This window comes from Melitaea cinxia, chromosome 2 (genome assembly GCF_905220565.1).
Source record: "Melitaea cinxia chromosome 2, ilMelCinx1.1, whole genome shotgun sequence".
NCBI lineage: Eukaryota > Metazoa > Arthropoda > Insecta > Lepidoptera > Nymphalidae > Melitaea > Melitaea cinxia.
In genome coordinates, this window is record NC_059395.1 from 19,554,310 (window position 1) to 19,571,167 (window position 16,858).

General features: G+C 37.2%; 1 protein-coding gene across 1 annotated transcript; it reads left to right on the forward strand.

Annotated features, from left to right (window-relative positions):
- Positions 1-26: 26 nt before the first annotated feature.
- On the forward strand, positions 27-16,510 carry LOC123662540. The gene is made up of 13 exons (XM_045597385.1): positions 27-324; positions 1,845-1,930; positions 3,056-3,158; positions 7,431-7,570; positions 7,858-8,650; positions 8,738-8,825; positions 9,206-9,334; positions 9,908-10,073; positions 10,424-10,599; positions 11,518-11,647; positions 12,319-12,475; positions 14,491-14,630; positions 16,158-16,510. Exons 1-13 carry the CDS (start codon positions 27-29, stop codon positions 16,275-16,277), a joined length of 2,526 nt encoding a protein of 841 aa, XP_045453341.1. The 3' UTR covers positions 16,278-16,510.
- Positions 16,511-16,858: the final 348 nt, after the last annotated feature.

Consider the following 16,858-nt stretch of genomic DNA (forward strand, 5'->3'; position numbering starts at 1 on the left):
AAAAAATAAAACTTGATTATGACAAAATGAAGTTGACAGTGATCATAGTGCTATTAACTTTTTTTATCCTCGCTCAAAGTGCTAAAGTGCAGACACGACAAAACATCGGGGGATTTAAAAATGAACCGTTGAAATTCGGAAAAAGTTTTCGTTCCCGCGGTGAGCTAATGGAAAATTTGTTCATAATTTTTGATCCATCGTTTTTGGCGTACGTTTGGCCGAAAATTAAAAATAATATTCATTTAAATATTGAACATTTATGCTGGGACGACATGAGCGTTTTCTTGAAAGATTTGGCTGAGGGTCGATCCTGGGCGTACAGAGGTAAGTTTGTAAATTTTTAATAAATACAAAAAAGCAAAGTGCTATAAATTTTTTTGTACAAACGAATCTTACATACTTTGAATATTCCTAATAAAACATTAGGAAATACTGCATCAAATAATTTAAATAGCGATGGGAATCACACGCATCGTTTCATCTCAAGGTTTCTTCTCTCGCAAGTTTTCATTCTCAATTAATGCAATAATTGTCGTATTATGATGTCAACGACTCATTTCTTGCTCTGTGCACTTATTACCGTGTAATAGATATAATATTAGCACGATAAGTTAACGCAAACAACTTTCATGATCTTTAAAAAAAACGAACTAATTATCACTCTGTTAATAATCGTTACGAATAATTCAATATCTCGTAACAATCAAATATTTTTTGTTAGAGATTCGTTCATGAATTTCTGAGTTTTTTTAGTTATATAACCAACATCAAATTATGATAATTTAAATCAGAACAACAATTACATTTATTTCTCGGACTTGGTTGTTATATTAAAAATCTATTGCGTTTAATAAGTCTTTATTTCTATGTTACCTTTGCTTATATTTATTTTTTGAAAAAAACCGTCTATCTTTTTTAATGTATTTAAAGTATAGTGTATAGTAGAATAGTGATTAAATATTTTCATACAATGAAATGTAATATAATATAAATGCATACGTAGCATTGAAAACAAAACTTTACAGACTTGTTTGTCACCCAATAAAAAACATTTTTTTCTCTGTTTGATTATTTGCGAAACTTGTTCATTATTTTTATTTAAGCTAAAGTCTTCCGTTATAAAATAGGTTTATGCTTATATTTCAAATTCCTTAAAATACGAGAGAAAAAAACGGTAGAGCATTCTCACCGGATGTAGGTATGATGTATTGAAAGTCAGTAATTTATTTCTGAAAAGCTTGTCTCTAATTTCAAGAATTCTTTGTCTTGATGAGATAGGTAATATCCACAATCCTTTATAGTTGTTGAGTTTCGCTTTCAAAGCTGAAAGTTCTTCAAGACTGGCGCCAAAAACAATATTGATAGCATTTTAATGTTTATTTTTAAGTTATATATTTATCATTTTGGCAAAGAAGATATCCATTGTAATTATATAACAATAGCAAGTAAAAACCACTAAGGATATTACGAGTTTTGATAAGTGTCTTAATATTCGCGCGCATTTTTTTAATTCACTATTTATTGCTACAGTAGATAGTTGAAAGTTTTATGAAACTTCTTTTTTATTACTAATTTGACCTTCTTAAAAATAATTTGTAGAATTATTATCAACAAAATTTACAGTACAAAAAAATTACTATTGGTCTGTACAAGTAAATACCTACGTAAAAATAAAAATAAGTTCGATTTCTGATTACTATACTAAAAAGTAATTATGCAACCTAAATTTTTTTGATTTGGATTCATAAAGTACCCGAGATAAAAGGCTATGCCCAGCTGTGGGACATTACAGGCTGAATCAATCAATCTATTAGGTAAATAAAACATAGTATTATTTTCTTTAGCTGCGGATGCTTCTGGACGTTACCAGTCTGGATTATTCGAAGGACGTAGCTTCTGGCTAGGGTCTAAAGAACAATGTCTCCTTTTGGTAAGTATATTTTTAACTAATAGTCAGTGGCGTACTTTAAGATTGAGCGCCCAGGACCAATAAAGTTTGCTGCCCCATAAATTAAGATAAAAAGGCAAAAGCAGCGTATGTATTAGGAGGGCTGTGACATTTCGGAAAACAATCAATTTATAAAACTCACACACACACACACACACACATCAACCTATCGCAGTCCACTGCTGGACATAGGTCTTCACAAGTTCGCGCCAAAAATGGCGTGAACTCATGTGTTTTGCCCATAGTCACCACGCTGGGCAGGCGGGTTGGTGCCCGCAGAGCTAGCTTTGTCGCACCGAAGATGCTGCTGCCCGTCTTCGGCCTGTGTATTTCAAAGCCAGCAGTTGGATAGTTATCCCGCCATCGGTCGGCCTTTTAAGTTCCAAAGTGGTAGTGAAAATGTACGTGTTATCCTTAGTCGCCTCTTACGACACCCAGGGGCAGGGGGGGGGGGGGCTATATTCTTTGCTGCTGTAACCACACAGTTTTTTATAAAACTATCGATTGATTTTTAATTTTGTGGCAGAACTTTTTTTAGGGAACCTGTTCCGTAAATATTGGTATATTCTGTTATAAAGAAATTGAAATACTGAAAGTAACAACTGAAATTACAACAAATCGATTGTAACAACAAAATTGTTGATTCTTGTGAAAATCGATTAACCCTAGTACGTATGCTCGGCTTGCGCCGATTTTCTCAGAATACCGCTCCGGGTCATGTCATTTTGGCTCTAGGGTTAATACGTGCTAAGGGTACTATTTCATCAAGATATATATACGGCCTATACAAATATTTCTAAAGCGTAGTAGCTTTACCTAACTGCGATATTCTCTCGTCGTACTACATAAAAATATCTTTAATGAAAGGCTACTTATATTTTTTTCAATTAATAGTCAACGTATAAACAGTGAAAGCAATTAAGAAACACGATAAAAAAAATCGCATACGTTAAATGTCGTGCCTCTCCAATGCCAATGTCTTAATTTGAAAAAAACCCTTGCTCTACAAAAAGTTCTGTAACGTGGATGCACATATTTATTACTACAGCTTATAAAAACTTACTTTTGACATATGTTTTTTAAATTGCTTCCATATTAACTGTCCAGGATGCAAGCCGCAAACCAAAGGAAACAAATGAAACATGGGGAGAGTTCTATAGCGGAGAATATCTTAACGCGCTCTTGAGGAGAGAGAAAGAGTTCGGGGGAAGTGAGTATTATTATATTATTTGTTCGTTGATTTTAGTTTTAAACTGTAAACACTAATGTGAGATGAAGTTAGTAAAAGCTTAAAAAAAAATCTATGACCTCTGTAAACCCTAATGTGAGATGAAGTTAGTAAAAGCTTAAAAAAAAAGTTATGACCTGTCAGTATATAAATATGGGCGCGGCAACATTTTCTAAATATGATTTAATACTATGCAAAACATTAAAATAATTACGTAAGCCTCAGAATAAATGCAATATGTAGGTTTATAGTTCATATTTTTCTCATCAGTTTTCATATAGTGTAACCTCAATTTAATCAACCTCATTGGAGGTGAATTGGTGATCTAAAGCGCCAATATAATGATTTCCTTGATACAACATATATTTCGAAATCTTCCGGAACTGGCCGAATGATTTATTAAGAGTTATTTATACCTTTACACTGCGAAAATATTTATCGATAATATTAATAATATCGATTTTTCGTAACGATTTAACCCTAGAAGCCTAATCTACACCTGCGAAGCGTATACAAATCCGAAATTTTTTAAATTCTTTATAGCGGTTACAGCTATGGTGCGTTGTTCTTTAGCTAATTTAGTAGTTGAGCCTGCGAGACGTATGTTTAGGCTTTGTGTAACTTTTAACTAAGTTTGTTTAAATCTGGTTTGCTTATTTTTAACATTTTTTGTGTCTTATTTCAGCGTTATTTTAAGTTAAAATGTGTCTGGTTCTTAAAGACTAAACAGTGAAATAATTTTGACATTTTTAAGTCAGAAATATTGTCTCTGAACGATTCAGCCTCTGAAACTGAGAATGACAGGGTTGTTGTCTATTAGGTTGATTTGCGGAGATGCGAGTTATTTTATTATTGGAGATGTTTATTTTTAACTGCTACTTGGTCTGAACAAACCAACTCAACCACTGCGGCAGAAGTTGATCCATCATCTTATGCTGATTATGTTTAGCAAACTAGCAATTTTGAGCAATATTAACTATTTTAATAAATCGGTTATCTCACAATACTCCAGCTTTGAACATCATTCGCACCAGAATCAATGAAGCGATTAGGCACAGATTTGGTCGAGGCTCCTGGATTCTCCATCCAGAGACTAGAAGCTCCGAGTTTGAAACGATCTTTACAAATATATATAAAATCAATTCTATTGACTTAAGTAATGAACACCAAGCAGTAGAACTAGAGCTAAAAAAACGTAAAGATGATAGTTTTTGTTATTATAAAACAAAGGAAGTATACAATTGTGTGGCAAGCACAAAGTTGATATATGTACAGACTGCTCTAAAATTTGAGCTAGCTTTACGCTTAAAATTATACTAAAAAGATTTCTACGGATAGGTCCTCAAATAAACATAATAAGGAAAACATTTTAAGTGTTCTACTTTTAGAATACGGAACACGAATTTTAATAACATCTTTTAAATTCATTCATTTAGTTTACATACATATATTACGAGATTCATAAACTAGACATTGCATAATACGCATCGTAATGTTATGTAAATTATAATTTTATTCAGCCGTACGTTCGTTCGCTCGCCGGCCATTGATCTACTGTTGCTATTAAATAACAGATCGCTTGAACGATAAAATCTATGTCATTTTCGCTTCTCGAAAAAAAAAAATGAAAGTGATAATTCTAATGCAGGAGATAATTTTCAAAAGTCGACATCTTCAATTTAAATTCTTTTGAATAAAATTTTTGGAACGTTCTACTAGCGCTTGGCGCCAATTTTATTTATTTCAAATCTAAATACTATTCTAATATGATATAAAACTTAATTACACACAAGGGACAAACTTAAGTTTGTCGAAACATATGTTCTCCCATTTAGGGGCAAAGATACATGTAGGCATATCATAGCCGAATAAGTAAAAAATTAAAAAGGAGGACATTACGGCTCCTTAACTGTAAAAAGTAACCGACATATTTGAAAAAACGGAAGGACACAGGTTTTGAAACACAAACAAATTTCAACATTGTCATAAATGGAATCGTGGAAAAGCAACGGAGATATGTCTCTTTGAATCTGCTTTTGCTAATTAACGATCGATAAAAAAAATTTTTTAATAGCTAGGTGGGCAAACAAGCGTATAGCTTACCTGACTACCGTGGCTTATAAACGTCTGCATACACTGGAAACATCGCAAGCGTGTTACTGAACCTATTCCCTATTCCCCCCACAAGCTCTGGTCACCTTACTCACCAACAGGAACAAAAAACTGCTTAAAAACAGTATTATTTAGCTGTGATCTTTTATAAGGTCGAGGAACTACCCCAGTCGAGCTGCTCCGTATTTTAAGCAGGAATTTTCCTGCTTTACCCTACTGTTTATTATTATTTATTTGTAAGTTAAGTGTAAGTTTGTCGTGTTTTGGTATTTTTTTATGATAACGTATGTATGTAAAGTTGACTGTTGCGTTAACTTAAGTTGACGCATGCAATGCCTTACGGTTCACTGACTATTAACTGAATAATTAAAATTGAAGCGAAGTAACTTTCTATTTATTGGAAATGCAACAACTCTAGAAAAAGTGTGTGTGTGTGTGTGTAATTCACACACAGAAACTCCTGAAAGTAGTCTTTCGTAGGCTTTTGTCAGCAATAATTTCAATATAAAATACTGTGTAATGTATTCTATCTCGTTCTCTCGCCAACTTAATCCTAAACATTTATTTGTTTGTTTCTTTATCGCAAAGCATTTTCGTTTCATCAAGTTTCAAATCACAACGCTTCCAAAGAAGTTTTACTTAAAAAAACCTCTTAAGATAAGTAGAAGCATAAAACTTTCCAAATATTGGTGGAAAGGTTATACCAATTTTCATTGTTGCGTTTTCTGGTAGAGTCGCTTTAGCACTTTGAGGCTTCAGTGCAAGACGATTTATAATTTATACAAGGGTTTTCCAATACAGCAAATATGCTCTAAGTTCAACCGACTCTCCACGTTAATGTTAGGCTATACTTAGATATTTTTAATGATTCAATCTTTAACCTTCCCGCATTGGAGCAGCGTGGTGGATTAAGCTCTGAACCTTCTCCTAGAAGGGGAAAGAGGCCTATGCCCAGCAGTGGGACATTACAGGGTGAAGCGAATCTCTAGCCTTAGAAAAAAAACTTACTGCTTAAACATATTACCTATTGTGCGAGAGTATGTAACGTAAATTCACATTTTTTTAGTATTTTTTTTCCTTATATTAATCAACATTAATTAATTAAGAGTTATGTACATACCTTTAAATGACATAGATACTACCTTAATATTGTATAGAACGACTTATTGTAATGCAATGTTTGTAATGCTGTTGATATGGCTGTAATCTAATATATAAAATTCTCGTGTCGCGGTGTTTGTAGTTAAACTCTTCCGAAACGGCTTGATCGATTCTTATGAAATGTGTGCATATTGGATAGGTCTGAGAATCGAACAATATCAATTTTTCATCCCCCTAAATGTTAAGGGTAGCCAACCCCTAATTCTTTTTTTAATTTTTAGATAAATTAGTTATTTTTTATTTTATTATGATTTGGCATTGAAAAATACATACAGCCCTAAATTTTCACCGTTCTACCACCAACCCCTATTTTTAAATAGCGTTTAGGGGCAAGACAACGTTTGCCGAGTCAGCTAGTAAATAAATAAAATAAATAAATAATGATTCTGGAGCGCAGCTTGTGAATACAGCTTTTAGAGATATAATAGACCCTTGTAAACTTAAACTAATTTAGATTAGGCATTTTAAAGAGTAACATTTTGTCACCATCCTTTATAGTTACGTGCACTCGATTATTCGTAGTCAATTACATCTTTAGGATCCATGTTTTAATAAATCAACGGCATACACTTATTGTCTCCCACTAGGACTTGCCACTTTACACTTGTGTCGAGAGTCCGGAAGCACACACATCTCACGCTTCACGCTTCATCCTGTATTATCCCACTAGTAGGCATAAGCCTCTTTCTCCGTGTAGGAGAAGGATCAGAGCTTAATCCACCACGCTGCTCCAATGCGGGTTGGCGGGTATATTCCCAACTACGAGTAACGATCGCTATCAGGTGTACATGATAACAACGGGTACCGACGGCTTAACGTGCTCTCCGAGGCACGGTGGGGAAACCCACAAGGACTGCACATATACCCAGACTACACACACACTTGACTAATAATAACCACAAGATAGTGCTATAGCCGTTGCACTCACGCGTCGTCAATAGTACCTAAATGTAGTAATAGTAAAGGTTCTAAAATATCTAGATATCGAGGAGTGGCGCTCGCTGTTACAGCGCGATGAGCTGATGCGCCGTGTGGTTGACGCTGATAACGAAGCTCCAGTCTCCTTATCATATACCACTCTCCAGATCATGCTTAACATTACTAAGTTTACTATGCCTAAGGTAAGTCTCAATAATCCTCGCAAGTTGAATTCAGACTAGTATTATAGCTGTCCTTATATTATACTTCTTAGAATTTTGAGTTAGATGTAGAATGCTTTTCAACCCAAAATACTGTTTAAAAGGTTCAGAACATCAATACTCCATACGTGAAATAAATATAAAAATTATTTTACTTTGTAACTTGTGTGGAAATCTGTTTTTATAACACAAAGTTATAGTGTCCTAATTTAGCAATTTAGCGAATTGTGACTAAAAATTTATTCATAAAATGTGTTTCAAAATTGCAGTCATATAAAATCACACTCGGTCTGTGTCTCCCGCGATCGTGTGCAGCGGAGGATGTACTGTCTATAATTAATTTTTCCATTATGCTTAATGATAATTTGAAAAGCAATAGAACCGTCTCCAGATCAATCAAAATTATCTCCCTGAGACACGTAGAGAGCTCGTACGATATCAAAACAGACATCGGAGCTGTAACACTCATACTAATAACCATAACACTCATAATACTGACCATGATAGCTACAGTAGTAGACTTAAAATTAGTTAAATTGAAAGCCGACAATAAGGAAACGAGTTTCGATTTGCAACAATACAATTGTGAGAAGAAAATCGTAGAGGAAAAGAGAGATAACGTTCTTAAAGCTAAAAGCGCTTTAGATACGAAAGCAGTGGAGACGCTATCGATAAAGAATTTCAATGAATTCAAGAAAGCGATGAGAGAGAAGGCGATGCCTCCGTCGGTTACGCTCGACGTAATGGCCGCGGAAGGAAAAACGAGTTGCAAGAGATGTGGGAAATACAAAAAGCAATGCGTGAATCCGATGCAAATACATAATATCCCCCCTTGCCCGAGAGTCAAGTACAATTCGTGCACAAGTATCACGACGGAGTTCAAGAAGAAAGATAGTCTTTGGAAAAGTTTACTGCTGAGTTTCTCCTTGAAACATAGCTGGATGAGGATTTTTAATACGACGATGGCGAACAAAGACCTAGCTACGGTTCACGCTTTGAAGATATTTGCAGTTTTGTGGATCATTTTTGTGCACGTTTCCGTCACAGTTAACACTATTGCCGGTGAGCTAAAATATTGTAATACAAAATTACCTTTTTTTCGTATTAAATAGTAAGAATTAGTGTGTTTTCATTATTATCTTGTTTTAGAAAACGGCGGGGATGTCAGTGACCATAATAATGTTTATTATATATTATCGACTGGAACTCTTGCGTTCGATACATTGTTTTTTGTGAGGTAAATTAAATTGTCAAGTCTACTTAAATTTTCATTATAATGTCAATGTTGTTAGGGTTTTAGAATCTGTATTCGACACAACAAAATCTGAACCTTGTTCATAGTTACCTTTGAAACATTTAATTTTTGTTCCTATATTCTATATACGAAAATTATTCGAAAACGGGATATTTACCATGTTTATTATTTTCGCTTTGCGGAGCTCGATATTTCGAAATTGACTTCGAATGTCTTGATCACGACAATCTCAACAACACACGACAACAACGAATGTCTCGTCGAATAATTTTCGTAATAGAAGTAACCATGCTAATCTAAAATCTATTTTCTATATGTTATATAAAAATTTGATTTTTAAATATATTTATATGACGTTGTAGCGGCCTATTCAGCGCCCAGCACTTCTTTTACTTGAAGAGTCGCTACTCCGCTAAAGAATTGGTTAACTTGAGCGGTCTTTGTGGCCAGACACTACAGCTTCTATGCTTCATTACCAATAGAGCTCTGAGGTAAGTTAATTGGCCTTGTTTTCTGCCACCTTATTGCAATCAAATACTTAAGTAAGTTGAGAATAATAAATGCAATCAGAAACGGAAACTGAATTAAAATATTTGTCGTCTTAACAGTATTTAATTTCGATGGATATATAGGATTATAATTGTGTCAACAGTTTTAGTTACAGTAACTTATAAGTTACTTAGTTGACCGATGGCGGGATAACCATCCAACTGCTGGCTTTGAAATACACAGGTCGATGACGGGCAGCAGCGTCTTCGGTGCGACAAAGCCCTGCGGTCACCAACCCGCCTGCCCAGCGTGGTGACTATGGGCAAAACAGATGAGTTCACGCAATTTTTGGCGTGAATTTGTGAAGACGTATGTCCAGCAGTGGACTGTGTTAGACTGAAATGATGAATGATAAGTTACTCGATTATCTGTCTTAACTATGGTGTACTTTGTTATATTGATTTATGGAATACAATAGAATCTTTATTAGCAACAGGTGCTTTTGGCCAAAACTTTAGGGACTTAAAGGTGACTAAAATGTAGTTTACTAGTTTCATATGGAGTTATTAATCCAGGTTGCTACCTCCATACCTGTATACAATATTCCTGACGTCAGTCCTCGCGCGAGTGTCGCGCGATACCGCCGTGCTGTCGCTGCCTGAACGCGACTACGTCAATTGTGACAGTTACTGGTGGAGAAATCTTCTGTACTTGACTACTTTGTATCCTCGAGAGGAACAGGTTCGACTTTGATTTGAAATAATATTATAATTTCATGGCGTATCTTTGTTTAATTAATTTGCGCATAAACTGAACGTAATGCGGTAAAAATCGTCAGAAAATATGGCACAAATTGTGATACGCATCATCTTATCATAACTATTTCATATAAACTAAAAACCTTTCACAGAGGCTTTCGTACTGCACCTTGTTTACTGCGTACCTATTGCTGTTTTAAGTATGCGTCAATTACTAGATAAAATTACAATAAAAATAACTTTATACTTAATTTATGATTTTATTAATTTTGAATTTTTGATATAATCAAAGAAAAAATAATTTATTAAAATACTGTATTTGTAATTTGCCAGTGCATGCAGATATCCTGGTACTTGTCAGCAGAGACACAATTACATATGTTTGGTGCTCTGCTGTGCTTGTTAGTAGCGAACAAAAAGCGGAAGATCACGGCGGCGTTGGCGATATCGTTACTGTTTGGTACGACAGCGTATGATGTCATTACTGCTTATTCGGATTTTGGACAACGGTACGTTAACATTGTTATTTTCTAAGTTGTTTTACTTTTAATGATCTTTTTATATTGGAATTTAAAATTCATGTACTTTTATATTGGTTGGGTCTATCCATTTTATTTTATTTTTTTTAATATTTGATATTATGCTATGCACTTCTTCAGCGATTGTAAATTGCACCATTTGATTATCACTTGTAGTTATAAAATGTGTTAAATTATATTTAGAGCCGTCTTAATTCAAATAAAAGATTAAAAAAACACCACAAAGATAAAGACTGCTTAAGTTTAACTTTTCAATTTTAATTTCGTTAAAAATCTAAATTACGCAATCTATGTTCAAAAAATTTCACCTTTTATTTATAAAATGCAGAAAAATTTTTTTAGAGACCACACATATTTAAATCTAAAATAAAAGTTATAACTTATGTTACGAAATTTTTTCATTATTAAACTATTATGTAATTTTTTCTCATAAAATATCTAAAATTATTTCCAGTGTGATTCAAAAAAAAAAAAAAAAAAAAAAAAAATATAAGTAAAAAAAAAATGACGAAAATTACATATATACTTTTTTTTAATTCTCGCTTCAGCCTGTAATATCCCACTACTGGGTATAGGCCAGAGGTCAGAGCCTAATCCACCACGCTGCTCCAATGCGGATTGGCGGATATATTCCCTACTACGAGTAACGATCGCTATCAGGTGTACATGATAACAATCGGGACCGGCTTAACGTGCTCTCCGAGGCACGGTGGGGAGACCCACACTGCACAAAAACCCAGACCACGGCAAACACCTGTACGGTTAATACAAATGTTTGTCATGTGAACGAACCCGCAACCGCCTGCGCAACGGGTACAATCCATGGCTGTAACCGTTGCGCCAACGCGGCGTTTTTTTTAATTGACTAAATGTAGAGTAACATTCCAGGGTTCCCAACGCATTCGCACTATACTCGATTATAATAAACCGTCCGTGGGCTCGCGCGGTGCCGTACGTGTCGGGCGCGGCGGCCGGCGCGCTGCTGCACGCTGCGGCTGGAGACTGCGGCGTTTCCACGGTGAGTGATTTACTCTTTGGAACCCTGGCTGCCGGCTGGTTTACAAGTCAGGGCTCAACTTTCATGATGGGAGATTGACTGTTTGAACTCTAACTCCCAGTTGGCTTACAAGCCAGGGCTCAACTTTCATGATGAGAGATATTATTTGGAACCCTGGCTCTCAGTTGGGTTACAAGTCAGGGCTCAGTTTCTACGGCGAGTGCTGGACTATCTGGAACCTTGGCTCCCAGTCCACAACCCAGTGCTTAGTTCTCTAAGTGTATTTTTTTTTCTGTTGGGCACACTCTGGACAGCTGGTATTGCCGATCATAGGTGTTATTTTGGCACAAGTGGCTATCAAACAAATAATAGAATGAATGATCCTTTTTTTGTTTTGGATGGTTGGAGTAAATCTTAATATATTTAATGTTGTCATTATATAATTAGCAAAACGTTGAAACTGGTTGATAATTGCGAATAATAGTAAAATTAGGATTTAATTTAAATTTATATTTAATACTTTCAATGTCACTAATTGTCGGACTATGAGTTCATCATATGTCCAACAGTGGACTGCGCCAGGCCGAAGTGAAGTGGGTGAATTGTCAGACTATGTTTACTTATCATATGGTTACTTAACCAGTTTTCTTTCCTAATTCTTCTAACAGACAACTTATTTGGTTTTTGTCCAGATAACCTCGTATTGTTTCTGGGCGGCGACAGTGATCACATTGACGGCCTCTTTAACTCTACCACTAGTGGATACCACCTGGATTTCCGCCTGGATACATCTCACCTGGCCGGTTGCTCTATTATGGCCTACATTCGTCTGCGCTACTAAATATTCTGGTGAGACTATATCGTCATTTATTCTGTATTCATTAGTTTGCCTGGACTTCGGTAAAATTGAGGGTTCCTTAAAGTACGAACAGTAATTTTATTATAAAAAATTATGATTTTGCTAATTTTTTATGTCGTTAAAGTTTCGTACTAACTTTTCTGGTTGTAGTAATGTGTATGGCAGGTATGTGGTTAGTTGGTTACAAATCTTTTTTGGGAAACTTTAAATAGTATCAGTAAGCAGTCGCATATTTTAAAATTCAGCGCCCCGGGTCAATAAAGTTGCCGCCCCATAAATTACTCGAATAAAGTAAAAGTGGCGTATGTATTAGGGATGTTCCTTTTCCGTAACTTGTACCTATATAACGTGAACTAAACTTTATGCATTATATTTTGGTTGATCTTTTTATGGGTTGCCGCTTCCATCTATTCATCGTGCAAAAGGCACGCAATATATTTATCCGCAATGTTTTTTGCTTGACTTTATTTAAGACATCCCTAGTACATATGCTCGGCTTGAGCCATTCCTTTTGCTAGGATTGCGCCGCCCCTCTCAGGGTATCCCGTGCCGTGGCCCTTTTGGCCCTAGGGTAACGCCCGTGTTAATAGGTAAATTACACTGACCACAAAATTCTAGAACAGTTCAGAATTCTTGGCTTTTTTTGTCTTGCTTACAAAACATTTCATCAACAAAATTAAGAATAAAATATTATGAAATTACTTTTGAATGAAATAGGTCTGATAAGCACCGTATTATTTAACGTTACTTTGCCTTGATTTTTTTAAAAAAATTGGAAAACAACCCTCCCCACCAAGAACCCATCGCCTGCTGAACTAAATACCAAAATATTTTGTACCACGTTGTCTCTATTACTATTATTACGTACTGTGTGACTACGGTACTGAAGAATATAGCCACCCCCTCTCTTTCCGCGTGTGTCGTAAGAGGCGACTAAGGGATAACACAGTTCCGCTACCACCTTGGAACTTAAAAAGCCGACCGGTGGCGGGATAACCATCCAACTGCTGGGTTTGAAATAGACAGGCCGGAGACGGGCAGCAGCGTCTTCAGTGCGACAAAGCCAGCCCTGCGGTCACCAACCCGCCTGCCCAGCGTGGTGACTATGGGCAAAACACATGAGTTCGCGCCATATTTGGAACGAACTTGTGGAGGCCTATGTCCAGCAGTGGACTGTATAGGCTGTAATGATGATGATAATGATGTCTCTATTAGGGACAAATTAGACCCTCCGCTCTAGTAGGGACCGTCGCCTGTTGGGCATGAGGAATACGTAAACGATGAATTAGTCTCGGCTGCCTGTACAAAGCCCCTAAGAAGATCCCCCCAGCGCGCACGCGGCGCCTACTGGTCGCGCTTGTACAAAATCCCTAAGAAGATATCCCCCCAGCGCGCACACGGCGCCTGCTGGTCGCGCCTGTACAAAGTCCCTAAGAAGATATCCCCCCAGCGCGAACACGGCGCCTGCTGGTCGCGCCTGTACAAAGTCCCTAAGAAGATATCCCCCCCCCCCCAGCGCGCACACGGCGCCTGCTGGTCGCGCCTGTACAAAGTCCCTAAGAAGATATCCCCCAGCGCGAACACGGCGCCTGCTGGTCGCGCCTGTACAAAGTCCCTCGGAAGATATCCCCCCCCCCCAGCGCGCACACGGCGCCTGCTGGTCACACCTGTACAAAGTCCCTAAGAAGATATCCCCCCAGCGCGAACACGGCGCCTGCTGGTCGCGCCTGTACAAAGTCCCTAAGAAGATATCCCCCCAGCGCGAACACGGCGCCTGCTGGTCGCGCCTGTACAAAGTCCCTCGGAAGATATCCCCCCCCCAGCGCGCACACGGCGCCTGCTGGTCGCACCTGTACAAAGTCCCTAAGAAGATATCCCCCCAGCGCGAACACGGCGCCTGCTGGTCGCGCCTGTACAAAGTCCCTAAGAAGATATCCCCCCCAGCGCGAACACGGCGCCTGCTGGTCGCGCCTGTACAAAGTCCCTAAGAAGATATCCCCCCCAGCGCGAACACGGCGCCTGCTGGCCAGCGGCGCGGCGGGCGCCAGCCGGCTGTGCTACGGCGCGCTGCTGCTGCACGGCGCGCTGCTGCGGCCGCTGCTGCTGGCCGCCGACACCGCGCTGTGCTCGCACTTCGCCTGCCTGGTGAGTTTTTTTTTTTCTTTTTTTTTTTTTTTTTTCTATATCACTAGGTACGGCAAACAAGCGTACGGCTCACCTGATGGTAAGAGATTACCGTAGCTGAAGTCGTTCTGGCAGTCGCGGTAGGGGAACATGCCGGTGGCGAGCTCCACCAGCGAGATGCCTAGCGACCTGCGCGGATGTCGTAATCCAACCGGCTCGGGTCCGGCGGGTCTATTCGCTCGGGCTGGGAGGGAATTTATTAAGAACTTTTTTTTTTATAACTAGGTCGGCAAACAAGCGTACGGCCCACTTGATGTTAAGAGATTACCGTAGCTTATAGACGCCTGCAACACCAGAGGCATCGCAAGCGCGTTGCCGACCCAATCCCCAATCCCCCCAGGAGCTCTGGTCACCTTACTCACCAACAGGAACACAATACTGCTTGAGAGCAGTATTATTTAGCTGTGATCTTCTGTAAGGTCAAGATACTACCCCACTCGGGCTGCTCCAGATTTTGAGCGGGATATTCCTACTGTGCTCTACCTCAGTTTAAGTCTCAGTTAAGTTTTCAGTGTGTGCTGGGAACTGGCCTATGTGGCCGATAAAAGTAGCTCGCCCGTCGTGTGTCTGGGGGTAGGCTATAGATTTCGATTACAAAGTGCAATAATAATAATTGTTGTTGTTAGCGAACAAAAAAAAAAAACCGACTTCAATTACATCGACAAGTAATACGACGTAAGTAGACGAAAAATAAGTTAAGTAAATGCGATCAAATTTAAATGCAACTACAAAACAATCATCAGTGTTCGTTTCTCGCATCGTTTCGTTTAAAACGACAATCATCAAAATCGGTATACCCAATAAAAAGTTATGCGGTATAATACAAGCAACGCACCTGCAACTCCTCTTATGTTGCCGATGTCCATGGTCGACGGTAGCCGTTTAACATCAGATGGCTTCGTCTGCTCGTTTGACCCCATTCTTATTATTAAAAAAAAACAAGCAAGCAAGTCGACGAAAAAATTGTCAAGTAAATACCCATTATTAGATATAACTCGAAAAGTACTTGTTGGACCCCAATTAAGTTCAAATGGGACAACAGGGCACGTACCATCTTTCGATTAAAATAAATAACATAAAAACCGGTCCACCTCGTCAAAAGGCCCTAGGTAACACACATATTAAAAATACAATCGAATTGAGAACCTCCTCCTTTTTTGAAAGTCGGTTGAAAATACAGATTAAACAATTCTCTGATATATTGTAACTGTCGATATCTAATTTAGCGTAATTGTCTTATACTGTTACTGTTAATATTTTGAGAATAAAAATTATATCACCATCATCATCATATCAGCCCACGGACGCCCCCTGCTGAGCATAAGCCTCCCCTAATGTTTTCCATTACGACGGGCCTTTAAAAATTATATACAGTCGTTAATCACTACTACTACTCTCAGTAAAACCCATAAAATTTATTCTTACTCGTACTTCATTTCACTCAGACTTATAACACAACGAATGTTAAATAATTTAATAAAATTTCAGCTTTGTTACTTCGCGGGATCAACAATAGTAACATTAGTCAGCGCCCTCTGTCTCTCACTGCTGGTAGAAATGCCTGGCTGCTGTCTCCTTAGAAGACTGTCAGACTATACGTACCGATAAAATTTACTTGAATTCGTTATGTTATATCATGTTATGTTACATTACAATATGTTAAGTTCATTGTAATATAATTTATTTTGCTGTTTTTTTTTAGTTACTTTATATTTGCTAACAATAATACTTTGTAAATTGTATATAACGCTTTAACTTATTGTGTAGGTTATATTATTTATACATAAGAAATGTTTATTGTATTTTTTCTGACTGTGATGAAATAAAGTTTTAAATATTTTGTATACAGCTTTTAGTAAAACCTTTTTATTAGAATATAATTACACTAGCCGACCCGTCGACACTTCGTTGGGCGTTAATTATTATTATATTAACCAAATAACATACTTTAAAGAACATATTTTATAGCACTTAAATAAATAATATTGTTGCTCCAACGCCATCTATCAAAAATCGAGAAAACGTCGTCGATAGACTAAAAAAAGAAAGAATTAATAACGTCGAAAGACTAATAAATTGTTTTCTAATAGCGATAGATGGCGCTATTTTATTTACCATTTTGATCTTATATTTTAACCTTTTTCTTATTTACTGAATTTTTTGTTCAATTACAATAAAATATAGCCTAT

What these genes read in the sequence shown, in the direction of transcription:
- LOC123662540 (XM_045597385.1), top strand. Translation starts at nt 27, where the DNA reads ATGAAGTTGACAGTGATCATAGTGCTATTAACTTTTTTTATCCTCGCT. An exon ending in TATTCGGATTTTGGACAACG is followed by an intron (nt 10,600 to 11,517) that starts GTACGTTAACAT and finishes GTAACATTCCAG; the next exon opens with GGTTCCCAACGCATTCGCAC. An exon ending in GAGACTGCGGCGTTTCCACG is followed by an intron (nt 11,648 to 12,318) that starts GTGAGTGATTTA and finishes GTTTTTGTCCAG; the next exon opens with ATAACCTCGTATTGTTTCTG.